The sequence below is a fragment of the Callithrix jacchus genome, chromosome 15 (genome assembly GCF_049354715.1).
Source record: "Callithrix jacchus isolate 240 chromosome 15, calJac240_pri, whole genome shotgun sequence".
Classification (NCBI taxonomy): Eukaryota; Metazoa; Chordata; class Mammalia; order Primates; family Cebidae; genus Callithrix; species Callithrix jacchus.
The window spans coordinates 36,688,593-36,712,032 of record NC_133516.1 but is presented as its reverse complement, the minus strand read 5'-3'; the positions used below and the strand labels follow the sequence as shown (position 1 = coordinate 36,712,032).

Sequence of the window (23,440 nt, the reverse complement as noted above, 5' to 3'; positions counted from 1 at the left end):
TACCTAGTCTCACGTAAGTCTTCATCAGCAGCATGAATACAGATTAATATACCTCCTCACCACATTCTCAATGACAAACACATTGTGATAATTGAAAAAAAAAGTTTTAAATGACCATCTACACAGTGATGCTCTAAAACAAGGAAAGGAGACCTGTATAGGCCAGAACTGGATGTGCCTGTCCAAAATGAAAGAAACATGGCTATACGCCATTAAGAAGTGAGACACCTGAGAGTGACAAGGGGCTGGTACCCACAAGGCCACACATGGACTAGGCCTGGACACCCACTAACTGGTGAAAATGGGGTGGGGAGTGGGGGAGGTGCCTTCCTTATCACTGGTCAGAATTGCAAGCTCTCCACGGCCAAAGCAGAGGCCACTTAAGTTCTGGGAATTCCATATCATAAGAGCCTCCCAGCCCAAGGCTATTGGAAACCAGGTCTACCAGGGAGGTGCCTGAAGCAAACCCACATCTTGAAAGGCAGTTCCGGCTGGGCATGGTAGCTCATGCCTGTAATCTCAGCACTTTGGGAGGCCGAGGCAGATCACCTGAGGTCAGGAGTTCGAGACCAGACTGACCAACATGCTGAAATCCCATCTCTACTAAAAATACCCAAAAAATTAGTTGGGCCTGGCGGTAAGCGCCCATAATCCTAGCTACTCAGGAGGCTGAGGCATGAGAATCGCTTGAACACAGGAGGAGGACATTGCAGCGGGCTGAGATCACACCATTGCACGCCAGCCTGGGCAACAAGAGTGAAACTCTGCCTAAAAAAAAAAAAAAAAAAAAAAAAAAAAAAAAAAAAAAAAAAAAACTAAAAACAAAAGGCAGTTCCATAAACAAGATCAAATAACAGAGCACCAAAACCCATTCACTACTCACCGTTTTAGAAAAAAGTAAGAAACATATCACAAAATCAAATTGACAACTCTGAGCTGTGTGAACTTCCAAAGTGGCCGTGAATCACTAGACTAGAGTAGCAGGGGATGTGGGAAGTAGGATTCACACCGAGGCAGTCACTCAGCCAGCTAGGCTGTAGATCTCTTTTCTGGATAATGGATAATTGTCATGAGAACAGATGCACCGGGAAAGCTAATCCAAAGCAATCTTGTGGAAATGCTTGCTGACAAGTGGTCCTATGTCACGGCTCCCATGATGAAGTGACAGAGAGAAGAGATTCATCACAACTCCCTTCCTGCCATAAGCACCCTCTTCGCTCCCTAGTGACCACGCTCCATGGCCCACTCCCCATATGGTGGAATGTGCACAGAGCCCGGTCCCTGACATTCCTAAGGTAACTCAGACAAATGCACGTTTCTTCTCTCTGCTGGCTTGGAAGACTGCTAGTGGGAATCTTACACCCACTTGCATTCATCCAGGAAGGTTAGCAGCAGGTTTGTGCAAGGAAGAGAAACGTATTACTCCAAGCCTCAGATACAAGATGAAAAAAAATCTACTAATGGGTCCAAGAAAGATTTTCAACTTGGTCTTCAATGCTCTTAAAAGCATAATGTATCCCCCCAGGTTACACTGGTGTCAAATCACACAGAGGACACAGTGGTTCCAGGTCACGGGCAAGCCTAGCTGTGCCACTTGCTAGCTGTGTGACCTTGGCCAGTGGCAATATCTCTGAGCTTCACTTTTCTGGTGAAGAAGATGAAGACCCTAGCACACATCTCCAAGCATTAGTGAGACTGTACATGTAAACTAATTTGCTGCCATGCATAGAAAAAGCATTCAGCATATACCAACTCTTGTGGCAGACACTGCCTGGAAGGCCTATTCTTCCTAAGCACCCCAGAAGACTACATTTCCCAACCTCCTTTGCAGTGACATGAATGGATTCTGGCCAGTGAATGGCAGCAGAAGCAGGTCTGGTTCCTACCACATTATCACCTACCCTGTGTCTAGTCACTGCCCATGGCTGACTGGCAGAGTATTCCCTGCCAGGGGCTATAGGAAGTCCCTAGGGAAGAATGGAGCCTCCAGCTAAGAGGGGCCCAGCTCCCCAAGTCACTCCTTGGAAAGGAACTGCATCAGATGGTCATGAGCAAGAAATCTGTATTATGTTAAGTTCCTGAAATTTAGGGGTTACTTGTTTCAAAAGCCAGAGTTACTTACCCTGACTAATTCAGCTATTATATGAATCTTCATTTATCAGAAGTAGCCAAATCCCTAAATAAAGAAAAAAGGAAAAGAAAATGTAGGAAGAAAATAAAAACCCCAAGCTTATTGGTATAGCTTACTGGTATAAAAGCAAGCTTACCTGCACAGCTTACTGGTATACCAAACTAAGCTTACTAGTACAGCTTAGTGCAACATGGCTGCTACACAGCTTAGCATTAGCCTCACCCTCTCAAGGCTGGGTCATAGCAGAATTTCACTGTTTGTGTTTTCAAGGCTGAGCAATATGCCTTAGTAAAATGTGCATGAGGGAGAAAATCATGACATTTTGGAAAAGCCAGCAGTAGCAAGACCTTCTGCCCAGGACACAGATTCTCTAGTACTCTTTTAAACACCATCTCAATAGAGTTTTAGTCTTCTAACCTCATAGTAATCTGAGCTCAGCTCAGAATGTTCCTCTGGGTTAAACCTGTTTGACCTCTCCTCCCAGCATACAGAGAGAGCCACCCCTTCTCAACGTCTCATGGCCTCAGCACCCCCAGTACTGTTACTGCTAAGAATTTCTAGGACTGTTTCTTTACTTTTACATTAATATATGCTTGCAGCAGAACATTTCTAGAAATGCAAAAAGAGAATTTGACACCACTCCCCTTTCCCAATGACGTACCCCAGAAATGACCACAACTTAGTGGTGGGCATCACCTTCGAAACTTTTCTATGTATAAATAATTACACATTCTATTTATTTTCATCAAGGTAATACATACATATAACCCAGACTTGCCAAATCAATTAAGAACCCAATACAAGGTGCCCAGTTATATTTAAACTCCAAATAAACGACAGATATATTTTTAAGTTAAGTACATCCCAAATATCACATGAGCATAGTTAAATTTTTAAAATAGTCACTGTTTATCTGAAGTTCAAATTTAACTGGGCATCCTGCATCTTATCTGGCATCCCTAACATAACTACATAGACTACTTAATATAAAATGACATCCTCCACCCCAACCCTTTCTTACCTCCCTTTCTGTGCCCTCCTCTTCCAACTCAGCACCAACCCCATTCCAGCCCCAGAGGAATGACTTTCAACTCGTTTAGCTCTTTACCTCGGTGTTTGCCTCCAAGTTGCTAAATATAAAGAATATTAATATAGCATATCATCAATTACAGGCATTTTCAAGTGATGCCTGTTGTGGTAAATGAAGGTTTAGCTCTCAGGATAATGTCCTACCTCCTCTCCCTCCATCTCCCTAACAGAGGTATCATAATTTTCAAAACATTCAATAATGTAAACACTGGCCATAAACACATTTTGTTGCAAAGCCAGGGAGTATGCCATCGTTATAGTTCCTTTCTTTTACTACTTAGGTTTTCCTAGTGTTACGAGCTGCTTTATATTTTTACTTGCGGCTGGATGCAGTGGCTCACGCTTGTAATCCCGGCACCTTGGGAGACCAAGCCAGGTGGATCACCTGAGGTCAATCATTCGAGACACCCTGTCCCTACTAAAGATACAAAAAATTAACCACGTGGTGGTGCATGCCTGTAATCCCAGCTACCGAGGCAGAAGAACGCTTCAACTTGGGAGGCAGAGGCTGTAGTGAGCCAAGCCGCTGCACTCCAGCCTGGGCAACACAGCAAGACTCCATCTCAAAAAAATATACATACACATATTTTTTCACTTGTTAAATTATGTTCTTATCACTAATTTTTCTGTAACAAATCTATTTAAAACCTAGAAATATCATTGCCCAAATATATCAGATTATTTACCAGCTACACTTCCTTTTTCCTGGAGACTTCACTCTAGTTCCTTCCTTCCTCCTATTGTAGCCAGACTGGGGTCTGCTGCCCAGCTGTCTTTCTGGGGGCCTCCCAAGGCATACACTGGATTACCTGTGTTCTAGATCCAATGTCCTCTACTTGATGAAAAAGAAAAAGGAGGAGGATCCCATGCCCCAGTCGGCTCATTACTCTTCCCCTGCTCTTGACTTAGAATCTCAGGATGCAGAAGTCTAGATTGGACGATACCCTCCTAGATTTTTCTCTTAGCTCCAGTGTACTGTCGGAAACTTTAATACCAATCCAATTCCTGATTCTTTATCTATCCGCAAGCTTCAAGACTGTCTTCCTATCCCTGATGTTCTGAATCTCACTACTAAGTGCCTATATAGAGGCTTCCCACCCAATCCCATCCCCTATTACACTGAGTGAGCGCTCCCCATGTTGACATTCTCTGGAAATCTTTTTTTCTGGTTATTTTGACCTCTCTCTTTCACACTGGTGACTTTCCTCAAGGTTTGGTTATCTTTGATGTTTGTGCACATAGGACTGGGTACTTTTATTAGCCAAGGATCTCCAGAAAACAAAAACAGAGCTATATACATATGGTTATCTATATGGTATACACACAAACACACACACACACAAGATTTCCATACATATGTGCATGTGTGTGTACATATATGAAGATTATGAGGATTGGCTCATGTGATTATGGAGGCTGAGAAGTTCCACAATCTGCCATCTATAAAGCAGAGACCCAGAAAAGCTGGTGTTGTAATTCAGACCAAGTCTGGAAGCCTGAGAACTAGGGTACCCAATGATAGAAATCCCAATCCAAGGGTCAAAGAAAATGATATGAGATGTCTCAGCTCAAACAGTGAGGCAAGAAAAAAGGGATGAGTTCCTCCTTATTCTGCTTTTTTGATATGGGAGGGGGCAGGGAAGTGCTGTGTAGAGAAAGGCAGGTCCCTGGCTAGGGACCAATTTCCTATCCCCTGGCTAGGGACCTGCCTTTCTCTACCAACCCCAACAGACCTATGTGAGGACAGGCACTACTGCCTTCACGCCAAAATGTTGCCTTTTCCAAGACATGAAATCCTAGCAGGGAGATATGAAGGCAGCCAGACATGGAGAGGGGCACATCAGTGAAAGAAGACACAAGTGGCTGGACAGCAAGAGGACATGGAGGGATCACGCCAGTGGAAGAGCACACAGACAGATGCCAGCAGGCCAGCACACCAGCAGGATGGGCCACCAACCCCCGGAATGAGGCAGAGTTTGGCTAGGGCAATCGAAGGAGAGCTGGGGCCACCCAGCAGCCCAACTCCAGGAGAAAACTATCTCCTTTCTGGCTCCCGCATCAGCGGAAAGCTACTTTCACTCAATAAAACTTTGCACTCATTCTCCAAGCCCACGTGTGATCCAATTCTTCCAGTACACCAAGGCGACAAGGTAGAGGGTCTAACTGAGCTGACTAAGACAAGCTGCCTATAGACAGCTAAATAAAAGAGCACCCTGTAACACATGCCCACTCAGGTTTCAGGAGCTGTAAACATTCACCCCTAGACACTGCCATGGGGTCGGAGCCCCACGGCCTGCCCTTCTGTAGGTTTGAGCAGCAAGGCACTGAAGAAGCAAGCCACACCCACATTGCAGGCCCTGCAAGGGGGACAAGGGAACCTTCCCCGTTTCATTTTGTTCTATTCAGGCCTTCAAAGGATTAGATGGTGCCCACCCACAATGGGGAGAGCCATCTACTTTACTGATTCCACTGATGCTAATCTCATCCAAAAACCCCATCAAAGACATATGCAGAAATAATGCTTAATCTGGGTACTGCGTGGCCAGTCGAGTTGATAGGCAGAATTGGCCATCACAGCACCCAAGGCTGACTAGAAGCTCTACGTGTGTGTCGGCAGCAGGGATCCCCAGATGCAGTTGTTTGCTCCAGAGAAAAATCCTCCCACCCCCGACCCAGTGATTCACTCTGTACTTAACGTCCACTCTCTCCGAAGCCCACTTTGATAGCAGAATTTCCTGTCCAAACATAGACTCTTTGGAGAGCCAAGTAGTGGGGAGAGAAGGGACACTACTGATAATTACAATTAATAACTATTAATAACTTTCAGACATAAACTGGGATTCTCCTGGGACATATGGTCTTCTTACCTATATCTACTATCTCCAGTTTTCTGGTTTTTTACGAGAAACTGGGGAATCAACAGAACTCTCACTTTGTATATATTGTTTCTCTTTTAACCAAAATGAATCCATGCATTACCTGGATAATTAAAATATGTGTCCTGATTAAGCTGTCTTCCTATTAATCATAGTAAAAATAGACCACCAGCACTTTTCTCCTCTCCCTAAAATGACATTTAAAAAAACAGTGAAGGAAGAAAGTGGGTATAGCAATAGAACAAAAGCAATGGGGAAGCAACCGCAACAAATGAGATTCATGTATTTTAGAAGATGGCATGAAGAAGACGTGGTAACTGGGACTTAGGGCTGGATTCTTCTAGTCTAACTGCCTACAGCATGACACAGGCAGATGATCTCATAGAATCCTGAACAGGCTTAGCACATAGAAGTACCCCACATTTCAGCAGCCAGCAGTGAGTTGCAGGGTCAAAGCGGGGCAATTGGTTGAAAGCCTATTTTCAGGGCAGCTGGTCCCCAGGTTCCTTCTGCACCAAGTGCAGTCACATGACTACTCAGCTCCCATGCTTCCCTTCCCATTCTGCACATTGTGAGGTATATTCCCAAGCTTTGGGGTGCCAGATAAAACACAGGAGCTCAAATAAATGTGAATTTCATATAAACAACAGTATTTTCTAGTAACAGTATGTCCCAAATATTGCATGGCACATTTTACATCCACAATTAATAGTTGTTTATCTGAAATTCAAATTTAACTGGGTGCCCCACAGTTTAATTTGTTAAATCTGGCAACCCATTAACGAACAGAAAACTAGCAGGAATAAGTCCATTTGAATTCACAGAGATCTGATGTGCATTACATGTCATTTTCTGAACTGTATATGGTCAAGGGGTCAGGAATTGCTGAGATGAGTTCCCTGTTTTTATACTTTTGTCCAACTTATTTTATCAGATTTCTTTTAAAGAATGAAACTTGATTTCTGTTATCAATTCAATTTTTCCCTTTATAATTTCCTCTATTGCTTGTATTAGAAAATCAAATACACATTTGGCTAGATGACGATATAGTCTTTGAATAGTTTAATTCCTTACATTTATTTTCTTAATCTGGAATCCATTTGGGGTATAATATAAAATGAAGCTCAAACTCAAATCTTCCACCAAATAGTCAGTTGTAGACAATTTACTAAATAACCTTACAATTCCCTATAAGTGATTTGAGGACACCTAACAGTGTAAACATTTACTGAACACAACCTATAAGGGCTGTAGTCTGTTAAATACTATTTCCATCAATCAATAATTCTTGAGTTAACGCCATACTTCTTCCGTTATTGTAACTTCCAACATTAGAGCAATATTCTTGCTCAAATAAGCCAAGCTTTCCCATCATGGCTCTAATTATTTAAAATTTCTTTAATTATCTCTTCTTAATATTCAGCACTTTTCTAAGTATATATAATGCTAAAAATAATGTGTAATTTTAAATTTTCTGGTAGCCACTTTAAAAGGTAAAAGGAAACAGGTAAAATTAATTTCAATGATGATGTATGGTTTAATCCAATATATACAAAATGTGATCATTTTAACATATAATCAGCACTTTGAAATTATGAAAGATTTCACCTTCGTTTTGCTGTACTAATCCCCGAAACCCAGTGCTTATTTCACCTTTACAGAGCCTCTCATTTCAGAGCAGCCACACGTACTTCAGGTGCGCGGTAGCGTTCTGTGTGGCTCAGTGGCTATCACATTGGACACTGCAGTTCTAAGTAAACCACAAAATCACTTTAGCAAGTTGCTTCTCCCATAAAATATAATAATAACAATTTTGTGCCATAAATAAATATTTTCATCATAAAATCTCAACAATAACAGAAAACTTCCTATTTTCCTAAGCACTTGTCTAAAATGTTTAGAAAATGAGGAAACAGGAGACAAGTCTACGGGGTCAATATAATCTCAGAGCTATTCAATCCTAAGTAATGAAATGCTATGAAACAGAATACCCTAGAACTGTTCTCCCTGTAGCTTTGCTACTACTCTGGCAATTACGGCAGGAACGGATACTGAAATGAGAAAAATCACAAATACATGCTGGAGATCATTTGCATTTTATTTTACCTTGATACTTTGCTCCCAGCTGGATATCCACCACTAAAGCTGGAGATGGAATTGATACCACAGAGAAAAATCAGCTCAGCATTCTATGTTAGGAGGCGCTCAGTGTATTTTATTTGGTAGTAAATTATACCACTTCACAAATATCCTTCTTACTTCTTTGAAATTACTTTTCTCCTAGTTGGTGTAATAATTTAAGGGACTGGGGCAACAGAAACTTAATACAGAGCATTTTGTGAGAAATTACTGAAAACCACAAATTATTTCTGCTCTGGAACAGCTACCCAGCATGAAGTCTAAACCCAACCTGCAACACTCAGAGATGTTAGCACAGAGCCTGGGGCACGGCACTAGGGACTTCAGGAAGGTCTTCCCACCCAGCCAGCCACTGGCTGTGGAACCAGGGGCAACTTCCTCCCTTGCCTGGGTCTCAGCTACATCAGCTACAAAGCAAGAGGTTGGGTCTGATTGGCGTTTTCCAGACTTCAGCCACTGACGTGCCAAAGTCACGATATCTGCTGTGTCCACACCTCCTATGCCATACGCAAACATTTTCCCATAAAGGGCCAGAAAGTAAATAGTTTCCACTTGGTAGGCCCATCTCCATCCCAGTGCTCAGCTCTGCCAGTATAGCACAAAAGCAGTCATAGACAGTGCATGCACAAATGAGAGGCTGCGTTCCAATAAAACTTTATTTACTAAAACAGAGGCTGGATCAGTGTTGTGACCCCTGTAAATATTGTATTTATCAAATATTTTTATTTTAAAATTGATTCCCTTTCTTTACCTAGTGTTAGTATCATAAATGGAATACCAGTATAACTTGCCATAAAATAGAGCATATTCAGGGCAACAAATACAAAATACTATTTTTAACTATTGCATGCTTCCACCTCATGTGCTGCACTTGGATAAATGTTTTTTTTGATAACCTTTAAGGGCCTCTACAGAGCAAAGGCTCTAGGATGTTCTCCCTTAAGATTCTCTCATCTAAAAAAGAAGAAAGCAGGAGGTGTAGACCAGGCTGGGGAACTTGGCAAAACCCCATCTTTCCAAAAAAATACAAAAATTAGCTGGGGGAGGCAGGGGTGGCATGCACACACCTGTGGTTTCAGCTACTGAGGTGGCTGAGGATCACCTGCGCCTGGGAGGCGGGGGTTGCAGTGATCCAAGACCACGTCACTGCACTCCAGCCTGAGTGACAGTGACACCCTGTCTCAAAAATAAATAAATAAACATTTTAAAAAGAGAAAGCAAGAAAGAGTTCCTCTCTTTCAGAGAGGTGGACTGAAACATTGAGAGATAAGATGACATGATACCTTAGAACTGCTTCAAAACAATACAGGGACAGGGTAGGAGGACAGTGGGGATACAGATGAAACCAGATTTGCCAAAGAGTTAGCAACTATCAAATCTGGGTGTTTTATGACTCTATATTTTGTATGTGTTTAAAGATACACTAAAATAAAAATTTTTGAAAGAAAATTATACTAAAACAGGGCATACAATCATTAGCCTTGGAAGAAGGAGAGTCAAGGAAAAGGTAAAGAAGGAAAACAAGAAGTGAAGGCCAGAAATAAGGGGTTTATAAGGGAGAAATGATGAGAAAAGAGAAGAGACAGGGACAGGAAGAAAAGAAACGGAATAAATGTTCTCAGGCCAGCAGCCTTCTTTTCTACAACAAACGCAAGGAGCAAGATGTCTAGGAGCTCCGGGCACAGCCATCAGTGTGCAGCACAGCAGCACAGAACAATGCGTGGAAGAACAAAGGCTTTTGAGAAAGGCCTGTGCCGCCCAGACCAGTGCACTCAGCATCTAGCTGCAGGGACGCCTGGCTAAAGCCTGGGGCTGCAAGGACACCACCAGGCAAACCCAGAGAGGAAGTAACCCCCCAGGGCCTGAGGGACAGTGGCACAGCCTAGAATCCACAGATATGAAACCTTGAATCCCGCTGTGCTCCCAAGCGGAGCATCTTCCTTTTAAACAATTCCACGAGGCTCAGTGCCAAAGCAGGAGAACAAAGCCATTTAATGTGCTAAAAATTGACCAATTTAATTTCATTGTCCAAACACACTGGAACTGAAGCATAAAAAGTGAGCAAATGGCATAAATTAACAGAGCCCCACAGAGCGGCTGGCCCATCAATGCTCTATTGAGGTAGCCTGGCCAGAAGACCCCAGCTGGTTTATAGAACTATTCGGGCCACAGGAAGCCAGAGGCTCTGGCCTCACACCAGGCTGTTGTCCGTAGGTGGCCCCCAGGAATAGGGTTCAAGACACATGAAACTGCCCTTGGAAAGCCTAAGCTGGCACACAGGAGTCACGCCTTGCAGGCAATGGTGGGTTTACTACATCAGGCCTCTTGTCCTCAGATTGGCAGAGCCACAAGGAGCCTATTAGAGGAAGGGGGCTCTTTTAGGTATTACAAAGACAAGAGACACAAAGACAGTGGTTTGCTCCCGTCCTTGCTATGCATAAGTAAAGAACAGAACCAGCCTTTTAGATCTTTTAAGGTAAAAAAAAGAAAAGTCTGATAAGAACGAGGCAGCAATCTGGCCTCTGACTCTCACTTTCCTTGGAACTTCACTCATGCTGTTCTTACTTTCATCACGTCCAAAGACACATACAACATCACTTTCCTAATCAAAGTCCCAGCAGACAGGCTTCACCTCACAGAGAAAGCAGCTCCCAAGTGCTTTCCAACACCCAAAGGCTAGAAACTTTTAACTTCAGGTTGGAGACAGGAAATGGAGAAGGAGGAATTTCAGACACAGCCTTCAAAAATGTGCAGAAGACCAAAAAATGGAGGGAAGAATATGGAAAGGATCGGCAACTGTTCCACTCCATTCCCCTCACAGCCTGTGACAGCTCACAAGACAACAGCTCCCAGCCACCTGCAGATCAAAGGCGCTCATACACATGAGCAGTTCCGAAAAGGTGCCAAGTTCCTAAACAAGCATGAGATACTAGGATGACTTGCTGTGAGAAACCAACACACACAGCTCAAGAAAGAAATCTTACCTATGAGTGTATCCTGCTGCCTTCCCTCAAGAGATCAGTACCAAACCAGAGAAAGAAGATGGTACCAAAAATAAAAATAAAAACACATTTCAGGTAAGTTTTGCTACTATAAAGATGGTAGAAGTGGACCCACGGTGAAGTCAGGCATTACACAGTTTCCTGAGAACTGAAATGAAAGGAGGACTTGAAGTAGGCATCAGCATCTTCCTGCAGATTCTTAAGTAACCATGGCAGCAGATTCGAGGTCCCGAGGAAGACATTTCCTGCCACCTCCCAAGCCTCGACTTCTCCAAGGCCCTTCTCAGGCCCACCCAATACATGACCCATGACATTTTCTATAGTTCTGCTTTTCTGCTTGAAGAGCTGATGGAAGGAGAAAGGGACGACTTAGACTAGAAGAGCTTTTAAAACTTGGCCCTTTCCTGCTCAAGAGGATGAGGCAGGAGCACTGTATTAATTGGGCTCAGGAACTCAAAACTAGCCTGGGCAACAAAGGGAGATGCCATCTCTAAAAAAAAAAAATTTAATTTTGAAGATAAAATTTAACAACAACTTTGTCCCCTTGGGTAATAAATTTTCAAATTATTTACTAAAAGTCCTATTACAACTTTTATATAAACATTAGTGGGGAAAAGTAAAACACATTTTACATTGGATCTCATAAATAATGCAAAAGGTCTAATTTACCATAATCATGTCTGGCATTTATCTTCCGTCGATAATGTATTGGACACATGCATTATTTTACACAGAAGCAATTGAGGGCAGCAGGACTGCATCTGTGTTTGGAATTCAGTAAATTCCAAAGCCCCTTGAGCCCATGTGCAAAAACTGCCATCTCTGAAGACATTCACCTAGGCAAAGGCTAGAAATGTCATTATTTTCTATGTGAAATTAAGTGGGAAATTACAGAAAATGCAATTTAAATGAGGAATTTTTTTCTGAAACATAAATATTCATAACTTGCAAACTGACGAAGCCCTGCAGATACCATAGGAACCACTTTATAAGAAGAGCTGATTCTTCCAGATTCCGTTTGTCAGTGACAAGATAATTTTCATAGCAACAAATTAACATCTCAAAGAGAACTGGGAGGGCTGTGACATGTGGGCAGGAGGGTCTAGCAAAGGCATTCCAGCCTCGAGTTTTAACTTAACAGCTTCTCTGTGAAGATCCGCCCATCAGGTCTCTTTCCAGAACTCAATGCCCTCCTGCCCCTTCAGAGGCCTTATTTTGTACAGAGTCGTTCTTCACTTGATGAAACTCAAAACTGCCTTTTTAACCAATCATTTTGTGACATCTTCTTCACTATCCTGAAATGAAAGTCAGATAAATCAACATATAATATTTTTTTAATCAAAAGTATGTCCAACCTATAATATAAAAGAATGACAGGCAAATGATTTAGAATAAATTAGTATGTATTTCAGCAGACAAATGCTTAGGCATAACTATATTGAAAGGCATGGCAAAACAGTGAGATGCTTCTACCTCTGCAGAGCATCAGGAAAATTCAACAGCTGCAAATGCAAACCACACAAGCATATCTTGATGGCCATCAACACTGTCCTCAGTGACGTGAATCCTCCAACACACTAACTCAGTGAGCAATGGCAGTCGTGCTCCTGGAAAATTCAGTGTTTATTAAAATTATGAAATTTTTAAATGTGTGTTTAGATTAGGTTCTAGGCTCAAACAATTATGAACAGGATTTTCACTTGCATAAATGTCCAGCAGGATCTCTGCTGCTCATGAGGGTACGAGACAATTCTCCACAAACAGAGCTGGTGTACACACTGAAGGATGCTTGGCATCCCTGAGCCTGGACACTAAACACCAACAGTGTCCACCAAACCTGGGAAAACCCAAGGCTGCACCACAAAAGTCCAAAGAAAGGTTGCCACCATCACCATTGCTACCTCTCACTAGACCTGGACTACCTGAGCAGCTTCTTCTGCTCACTAGCTCCACAGGACCTTGGGCAACTTATTCAACCTCCTTGTACCCCACTTTCCACAGGTACAAAAGTGGGGACTATAACTCCATCAACTTCACAGGGCTATGAGAAGGTAATGCCTTCATACTTGTAGAAGTTTCAACCAGCACACCATATGCCTTCAGTAAATATTGGACTATATGATGCTTGTGTCTATGATTGCATCTCTGTGTCAGTCTCTCTTTGAGCTAAAGCTTAATGCAGAGAAGGTAGGTGTAAAGGAAAGCAGAGATGGGTGGGAGTGAGTTTAGGACAGAGCTGGTGGTCTAACAAAGGCACGGATGCAGAAATAAGCCAGGGTGGGGAGGCAAGGTAAGGAAGTTGGACTTGATTCTCATGAGTCAGAGTTTTGCTCCAGATCACATGTATCAGAATGCCCTGGGACAATGGCCAGATGGCTGATTCCTGGGCTTACCCCAGACCAAATGATTTGGACCTCTGGGAGGTGGGACTCTGTAATGTACACATTAGAAAACTTCCCTCAAATAATTCAGATGCCCTCCAAGGTTCAAGGGCTGGCTGTAACTGACAGGGTATCATGTAAGACTTAGCATGGGAGTGACCAAGTTGGATGGGTGGCCATGTGAGAAACAGATCAGAGGAGGTACAACCGACAGCATGGAGGCCAGGCAGGAGGCCCTTTCACAGAAGACCTAAGTGTTGAGGGCACTACTGTGGTCTAAATGTGTCCCTTCAAATCCATGGGTTGGAATGTAATGGTCATTGTGATAGTATTAAGAGGTGGGCACTTTGGGAGGTGACTGAATCATGAGGGCTTTGTCCTCATAGGATGAAATGAGAGCCCTTAATAAAGGGCTTGAGTGAGTAGGTTCTCTCTCTTCCACATTTCCACGATATGAGGATGCCTAGACAGCACCATCCATGAGGAACGTGTCTTCACCAAAAATGAAATCTGTCAGTGCCTTAATCTTGGACTTCCCAGCCTCCAGAACTATGAGAAAATAAATATCTGTTCTTTGTAACACCCAGTGTCTCAGGTATTTTGTTATAGCAGCTGAGTCAGACTAAGACAAGCCCCATCCATGTGGCAATCAAGAGGAAAGGAAGAAAAGAACAAGAAAAGTAAGAAAAGAACAGGAAAAGGAAGGAAAGAACAAGAAACAGCCAGGGAGGCTGGTTTCTGACTTTGGCCATTAGGAAATGGTCCCATCATCATGTCCCTGCTTCTCAATTATGACTTTTTTTTACTATTTTTATGTGTCATATTTATATATTTTATTGGATACATGTGATATTTTATTCCATGCATAGACTGTGTAAGGATCAAGTCAGGGTATTTGGGGAATCCATCATTTTGTGTATTTATGATTTCTATGTGATGGGAACATTTCCAGGCCTATCTTCTAGCTATTCTGAAATACACAACACACTGTTATTAACTATAGTCACCCTATTCTCCTAACATTAGAACATATTCCTTTTAAATGTACGTTTGTATCCATTAACCAACCTCTCTTTATCCCCCCCACCACCACCACTCACACACTCTTCCCACCTCCTAGTATCTACCACTCTACTCTCTACCTCCATGAGGTCAGTTTTTTTTTAGCTTCCACATATGACTGAGAACATGCAATATTTGTCTCACAGCTTTCATGTTTGAGAATCAATTACGGGCAAGACCCTGAGCTCTCAACATCCCACTGAATTAGACAGCATTCTCCCCATTTGCAAGTGAAGAAATTGAGCCACAGAGAAGCAATGACTTTCCCACTGCCACATGGTGCATAAGTGAAGGAAATGAACTAGAACCTGGGTCTCTCAGGCCATGGAGCTGATACTCTTAACACATTGTAATTCACCGTCAAAGGAGAATATTCTTCCTGCAACAAGCTTATCCAGGCCAAGGGTCCCTCCTGAGACTGGCACAGCCTAGTGGTCATCAGTGAGAGCTGTAGGGATAGGCTGCCCAGGTTAGATAGCCACTCACTGATCCCAAGACCTCAGGCAAGTGACTGTGTTTACTCATCTAAAAACTAGGAATAACCATAGTTCCTGCTTAATAGGGCAGTTATGAAGATTAAATGAGATAATGTTTGAAAATATTTTAGCAAGCACCTAGAAATTAGGATGCAAAGGTTTACTATTATTATGTTATCCAATGCCACTGTCAAAGACAGAGGAGAAGCCCTAGCTAATTCCAGAAAAACTGAACCCTGGAAAAGAAACTGGCTACAATATGCAATTTGCAAGAAAATAAGCAAAAAGTCCTTCTGCCTGCTTTTGCTCACTGAGTAATTGGTCACAACATGACCCTGCTGCTGGGTCAACTGGAGAAGCCTCAATAGCCCTACAGCTGTAGCCACGGACTCTAAGGACAAGGGACATAAAGTCTCACCATCTGGGCTGAAACCAGGCTCCAACTCACCACATATCTGGGGAATGTCACTTCAGCACTAGAGGCTTACGCCTTCACCTGTAAAAGGGGTTCGATAACAAAAGTTCCCTTCTCCAAGGGTTCTTGTGAGGATTCAATGTGAATCATTTAGCAGAGTGCCTGGCCAAGGTTGCATGCTGAAAAGCTGTAATTGTGAACCGCCTCCTCATCCCAGGCATGGGGGAAAAGACATCTGAAGGATAGTTTGTGCAGTCCAATAGGGCTGCAGTTAATATTATTTCACTGCCATCGTAATTCTTAAATTCTTCCTCCTGTCATGGGTCTCCTGCATGATCTGATTCTCCCTGAGGAATGAGCAGCTCTGCTAGCTCCATAATACCTGCTCCATTTGAAGTCGCTTTCCTTCATACCAACCGTAGTACCGACTACCCTGGTCCATTTCTTGGGCTGAATTACCAGGAAGGCAGCATCAATTGTCCCCAGAGAACAATCTACAGCCAGTATGGTGTGAATACACACACACACACACACACACACACACACACACACACCCCTCACATAGGGGAAAAGCACGTAGGGAGTTGAGACTGCCTCATGGCTCTTGTGCTCATTCCTTGCTTTACAGGGGAAAAAACAGACTCAGAGAAGAGTCATCTGCCCAGCACCCTGAAGCTCCAACCCTCTAAAGCATGTGCCCTCTGTGGACTCCTACGTTCACCCTAGGTGTCTGGGTTTTCAATAACCTAAGAGTCTGTTTGGCTACTGCTATGGTTTCCATGTTTGTACCAAAGAATACTGTGCATGTCACACCATTCCTGCCTCAATTATATGTTGTCACCTGCATGTTGCATGGTGAATCTCAAGTATCAATGCCCTGTTTGCAGAAGGAAAGCTCCATTTGTAACTGCAAGCACTTCCCCTTTAGCATAAACTCTCCACAGCGATACATTCTTGTCAAAACACATCACTTGTGTTAAAAATAAAAGTCTTCTTCTCCACCTCCAAGCAGTCATTGAAAGAACTTTCTGGAAGTGGGAGGATGAAGGGCCACCCACTCTTGATTCACTTGGCACTGCTGACTGACAGGGAATTAAAAAGAAAACACTGCATCCCAGGTTTTGTCATTATTGATGGCACAAGACATTCTAAAGAAAACTTGCAGGGAGACCATGAATGTGCTAGAAGGCAGCCAGCAGGTCTCAAATAAACCCAAACCTCCTCCAAACAAACCACCTCAGTGCCAGTGCATCCTCAGAACCTCCCACTTCCCAGTTCAGGGGAGACACAGTGGTGTTGCCATGCAATAAAATCGGCAACAGCAACAGCCATTTATGGGGCCCTTCACGGACTGCTGGATCTGAGTTCTGTGCACATTCTCTCTTCACAGCAGTGCTGTGGAGGTATAGACCATTATCTACCATTATTCCCAAATATCAGAAAGGAAAGGCCAGAAGAAGTTACAGAACTTGTCACAATTGTATGGCCCTGACACCCAAACCCAGTCCTGCCTAACACCAAGCTCAGCTCTTCAAAGCCAAACTGTGCACAAGGGAGGCTGAATTTGCCACTCCTCAGCATTAGGCACAAGCATGAGAAGAGACCGTGTCACCGATTTCCGTGTACTCGGTCGGTTCAACTTGAAAACACAGACAAAAAACAGCCCATGACCTTCTAAGGCACTCCCTGGGTACTAGATTACAAATCCATTTAAGGGTCTGGACTGCTCAGCATGGATATGAAACTGAAAACACTAAATTGGGGATGATGATGATGATGATGATGATGATGATTATGATGATGATGTTGATGATGTTTTAAAAGAAAAGGCATTAGAGAACATTAAATATGGCCAGAAGGCAGAAAAATACTCATTTTAAAATCATTAATCTGATGTGATCTGCCATCACAAAAGTCACTGAAGATTACATGTTTGTCCCAGAGCATTGTCCCTGCTTGCAGAAGCCCCTCCAGTTCTGCTTCTCTTTTAGTTAATGGAAAAGGCTGCTGCATCTAAGCTTCAGGGTTATCCTCCATTTCTCCAGAGCAGGAATATATTTTGGCCTCATATGAGTTCTTCAAAACTTTCTCTGAGTGGGTTCATCGTGACTGATTAAAACAAATCCATCTCAAGAATGGCACTTTTTTTTTTTGGCTTCCACCTACATTGATCAAGCAGCAACTCACCACCATATATGACAGCAGGTTCTGATATTATCCCACTTGATCTTCATGACAGTTATCGGGGGATTTTTCTTTCTTTTTTTGTTTCTGGACAGACATTCCCATTTTACAGATGAGAAGACAGAGACCCAAAGAAGTTAAGTCTTTGGTCCAAGATCATATGGCCACTAGAGGAGAGTCAGAATTAGAATCCAGCTCTGCAGACCCCAACCCTGTGTTCCATCCAGTGGATCTCAACACTTCTGCAGCTGCAACTAATGCTTGTAAAATGTATCTAGAACATTTTACCTATAATCTTATAAAGAGAGACTGAAAAAAGAGATTTGCTTTCTCTGAGCAAAATGGCTCACTGCCAATGGTGTCACTGTGAAAGAGATGGGAAGGCACAACAGGAGGAGTACTTTAAGATTCACATTCAAAGGTCTTGTTAGACAGAAACTCTGATAGTGACATGCTTATATTTCAGCTGGGGCTAAAAATAAAAGGTACAATAATGTGAGGTTTTAAACTCTCAATTTGGGGAAGGTGGAAAGTGGTGTGTGTGCTGGTGGCAGGGCAGGACATCAGACATCACTCACCTCGAGCATAACCTTTTAGCCACCATCGGTAGGTCCTAAACTTGTATTCTTCCATTATCTCTCCCTTCTAAAGCAGTTTTAAGAAATATTCACCCTTTCCAGGTACCTCATCACCTCACCTGCCACTGACACTTTCTAACAACCCTGCTTCCAGTGAGGAATACTATGGCATGGCCTAAATGTCTGTGTGCCCCTCCAAAAATTCATATGTCAGTTTCCTTACTCCCAAGGTGATGGTATTGGGAGGTAGGGCCTTTGGAGGATGATTAGATAATGAGGTCTCCACCCACATGAATGAAATCAGTGCCCTTATAAAAGAGGTCCCAAAGAGCTAGTTCATTCCTTCCACAGTATGAGGACACAACTAGAAAGCTCCATCAGTGAACTAGGAAACAGGCCCTAACCAGACACCAAATCTGCCAGTGCCTTGATCTCAGACTTTCACAACTGGGACAAATAAATTTCTGTTGTTTATAAGCCACCCATCTGTGGCATGTTGTTTGTTATAGCAGCCCAGATAGACTAAGACAACCAGGGAAACCACATTTATGAGGATCAAAAAGTAGAAAATCATGTGTTCTCATTAACTTTAATGACATAAGAAAAAATCCTTTTGTAAATAATCTAAGGCACAAAAGGTGTGAATTGTAGCTGATAGGGAAGATAGGCCTGCATGTGGGATCTGACTGCTGGGACCAGGCCTCTGGTGAATGGTGCCCAATGGAGTGGGAAGGGACTTGCAGCAGAGCTCTCCAAATTCTCAGGACTCCAGATAACTTCCTCCTGAAGCTAGGCAATCTGCCAATCCTACATCCAGAGAAGCCCAGCCTGCCAGCCTGTTCTACCTCTCCCAGCATATTCAATTAGTACCACACGGTGATGACCCCGCCATCCTACCTCCTGGCCTCTAGATCTCAAAGGACAGGGAAGGACAGGATAGCAAAGAATGAAACTTGTCAGGAGAGCCACAAGGCCACTTACTGCCTTTGTGCTCGACTTTGTTCCTGTCCCTAAATGGTCTTAAGACTATCTACCATGGAGGACAGTTATGCACCTTAATTAATGGATGGAATGTCTATTAAAAACCATGGTACCCTCTGTAGAGTCACACAAAACCCTCAAACTTATACAGGGTCCTTGTCTTCTGGCCATACTCTCTATCCACATTAGATTAAGCCCAGAACTGGCCACATTATTTACAGCACTGAGTGCAAAATGAGAACGTGGGGCTTCTTATTCAAAATTTATTAGGAATTTCAAGATAGTGACAGCAGAGCATTAAACCCAATGTGGGTCCTTCTATGAGTAGGGCCCTGTGTGACAGGAACCTGGCCCTGATTACCCCAAACCCAGCAAAGACTCACAAAGGCCCAGGAGCACAATTAACTCTAGTGAATTTGTTTTAAAATAGTCATAAAAAAATCTTTTTAAACACCCAAGCCCTTTCACAATCAGAGATGCCACACACAGTATCAGTGAGCTGGTTTCATGGGAAGCCTTTTCCTAATCCTTCTAGCTATAACTATCCAGGCAAATATGACTCCCTGCACTGGGTCCCGCTAGGAACTAAGTTCTTATGTAAAAGCTTCCTGGTCAACACCCTGGCCAAGTAGAAATGAAAAGATCGGGATTTATAACTGCAAAGTCCAAGAATTGCTTCAATAAATTTTAGCCCTCATTTATCTCAAGCAGGGGTTAGTTTAGCCCATGCTTGCAATAAAATATGCAGAGTTGTGCCTGAGGCTTAGATGCCATGGCCTCACTTTTGACTCAGGCTGGATGTATTGCAGGAGTGAGGTGGGGAAAATTCCATCAACTTGTCAAAGTCAGTCAAAGGCCGAATCCATTATCCTGAGTTGCTGGGGACAAACATCACAAATGCTATCAGAGGGGTCTGCCAAGTACTAAATGAGTGATGCTCTATATTACACAGAATTTGGCAGCTAATATCACCACTAATGCCACTCTAATGATAAACAAACAAATACTCGCCATTTTGGAAGTTTGGGGTTTGTGGATCTATTAGAGAAGGGATCCTGTGCTTATTATCTTTGACCTGAAAAAGGCATTAAAATCTCTCCTATATGAAGAAGCTGAGAGTAAACTCTAGCCATGAAGCTACTCTCTGGCAGGAAACCCAGCAAATATGGCCTTCCATTTGTTCCAGCAGCAGGAACAACCCTATGGTTGGATTCCAACCCCAAGTGGTCTACCACAGGAATACATGGACTCTGACGCACTTGGCCACCAGTCAAGAGGCATCATAGCCTAGGCTGGTCAAGTGTGGCATAGGTGCAGTCCTGAGGACATCATGAACACAAACTCTGCTGAGAACGCCATTCCTTACCACATTCAGCACCCATGAACCACCATAGAAGGATTTACCAGGTCCTGATGCTGAATAGGTTGCATGTCACTGTCCTTGGTGCTGAATCATCATAACGCCTACAGGGTTATTCCTGTACAGCCTCTCCTGCTACTCGATTTTTTTTTCAGTTCATCTTTTCAAAATTAACAGTGAGTTGCAATAGAAAAGATGGAAAAAGCACAATCATGACCTACATTTAACAGTCTATACAATGAGTTCTGTGTACATATGTTCCACAGCTAGATTGGAGTGTCCTGAGCAGCTGGTTGAGAGAGCACATACTCCTGTTGTCCCCTTGATGCTCTCTCTGTGGACCTGACAGTTATTTGCGAGTTCAACTCTCTTTGATCAGAGTGCCTGGCACCCTCCCTCCCTTTATTATAAATATCTGGTCATCCTTAAACACCATAGTTCAGTGGCCCCCAGCCCCTGGATTGTGGCCCGTTACTGGTCTGTGGCCTGTTAGGAACCAAGCCATGCAGCAGGAGTGAGTGTGCATTACCACTTGAGCTCCACATCTGCCACATCACTGGCAGCAGCAGCATTAGATTCTCAGAGGAGCACAAACCCTATTGTGAACTGTGCATGCAAGGGATTCAGGTTGGGCACTCCTTATGAGAATCTAGCTAATGCCTAATGATCTGAGGTGGAACAGTTTCATCCTGAAACCATCCATGCATTCCTCCTATACGTGGAAAACTTGTCTTCCACAACACTGGTCCCTGGTGCCAAAAATGTTGTGGACTGCTGCCCTGGTCAATCATGGCCTCACCTGGGAAGCTCTTCCTGACTTCCAGCCCCATTCCAGATGGACAACTAGTGATACCTTCCTCTACACCCCACAGTGCTTCATAGATCCCATCAACCCTGCAGTTCCGGATTTGTGTGTCTACTTCCTTTATTCAGATGTGCCCTTCTTGAAGAAAGGGCCTGTATTTTAACAAAATTAATAATACGAGTGTGGTGATCAATTATTTCAATTGTCAAGTCTTTAAAATCTCTGTAGTTTCTGTCTACCCAGTTCCTATAAGATCAAAGCAAGAGACAGACATGGTGGTATTCAACCAGGTATATGAAGTTTTATTTGTCAACATCTAAGACAGCCCAGGAGGCCTATCAATCCCTCCAGACACAGAGCCATCTGGAGGCTGAACACCAAGATGTCAAGTGACTCTTCCAAGGTCACTCCATTCATCAGCAGTGGCACTGAGACAAGACCTGCTCTCCCTGCAGGACTCTGAAAGCACCATGTCCTGTAGCATTCCCAGGGACAGCAGCAGAAGGGGCCTAAAATGCTGAAAGATTATCCAATTCCCAGCAGCAGACTCAGAAAAAGTGGTCACAGTGTCTCTTGCAGATGAATGGCATTCAGACCTCTGGGAACATCAGGCCAGTCTTTCCTTTTGCTCCTCACTAGGCCAACTCGGGGTCATGCCCACTCCTGGAGCTCAGTAGGGTTTCTCATCAGGGAGGAAGGCAGGAGAAAGGCTGTCTTGGCCTCAGAGATGGAGAGGTCCGCCATTGGTGAGCATTTGGGTTGGATCAGAGATTTTAAAGGCTCATTCCCTTTTAATTCACGTAATTTATTTTAATATTAACTCAGTTAAGCTTTTTCTCAGAAGACATAAGGAAGGAGAGATATCATAAATCCAGATACAGCAGAGAGTACATTAAAAATGCAGTTCTATTATCTTAAAACTAGAGATGTAATTAGAGCAGTCATGTAGTATGAAGAGAAATTACCAGAAAAAATATTTTAAAGGCCTGGGTGAAAAGAGGAAAAGGTCTATATCATTTAATCTCTAATACATAAAGAAGGAAAAAAATACGCCTTCAAATCTTTCAAATACTTCCCCAATGCCCCCTAAATTATCATTTTTAACTCGGCTTTTCTGTTTTACATGCATAATTTACCACAGTGCACGGCAGCATCATTTCTTCCTTTCTTCACCCAAGAAGCATATATCTTGGGAGGATATGGAATTTATCCCTAGATTCACCCAACCAACCTGTATCGTTGGAAATACTTAAAATTACTATTTGAAAAGAACATTTCTTCCTGCTATACTTACTGTTAACTCTAAAATTTCATCCAAACACAACACAACACTGTATCGTTACTGCAACATCATATTCATTCGCCAAGCTTAGAGTGAGTGCCTACAACTTGCTGGGTACACCATCCTCACCTTCATTCCCATCCTCAGGGCTGGAGATACAGACTAGTAACATGGTCTCTTCCCTCCAAGAGCTGAAAGTTGTGCCGGGGCTGGGAAGAAAAGAAGAGATGGCACCACAGTTGCTTAGGGCTGGAACAGAGGACACATTAGAGACCTGGAGGTGGACAGGGAACAAACCACATGTTGTCCTAGAATACAAGATCTCTGAGGGAGGAATGCTTGAGTCAAGTTAGGGAGGGTGAGTAGGGGTTATTGAATTAAAGGAGGAGGTGTGTGTTACAACCAGAGGGAACAGCATGGAATATGCAGCAGTGTGATCAGCAGACCAGGTCATCAGATCTAACACAGGACTGGCAAACTATGACCTGTAAGCCAAATCCAGCTGCTTCTTGTTTTTATAAATAAAGTTTTATTAGAACACAGCCATGTCCATCATTTAGTATTGTCTACGGCTGCTTTCAGAGGACAATAGCGGAGTCAGGTAGTTGCAACAGAGACCTTGTGACCTACAGAGCCCCAAATATTTACTATCTAGCCCTTTAAAGAAAAAGTATGTAGA

General features: G+C 43.1%; 1 protein-coding gene across 28 annotated transcripts in view; it reads right to left on the bottom strand.

The window, feature by feature from the left end:
- CACNA2D3 (calcium voltage-gated channel auxiliary subunit alpha2delta 3) overlaps positions 1 to 23,440 on the bottom strand; it is a 923,853-nt gene that overhangs the window by 838,282 nt on the left and 62,131 nt on the right. For 7 of the 28 annotated variants that reach the window (XM_078351196.1, XM_078351197.1, XM_078351206.1 and 4 more), the window contains one exon: positions 22,891 to 22,970. The exons of 17 other annotated variants lie outside the window; for them this stretch is intronic. In XM_078351196.1, coding sequence (XP_078207322.1) covers positions 22,891 to 22,902 — 12 coding nt within the window. In that variant the 5' untranslated portion in view covers positions 22,903 to 22,970. Of the gene's footprint in view, positions 1 to 2,122; positions 2,177 to 22,890; positions 22,971 to 23,440 lie in introns of all 28 variants that reach the window. 4 more of the 28 variants (XM_078351191.1, XM_078351194.1, XM_078351202.1 and 1 more) reach the window with 1 other exon arrangement.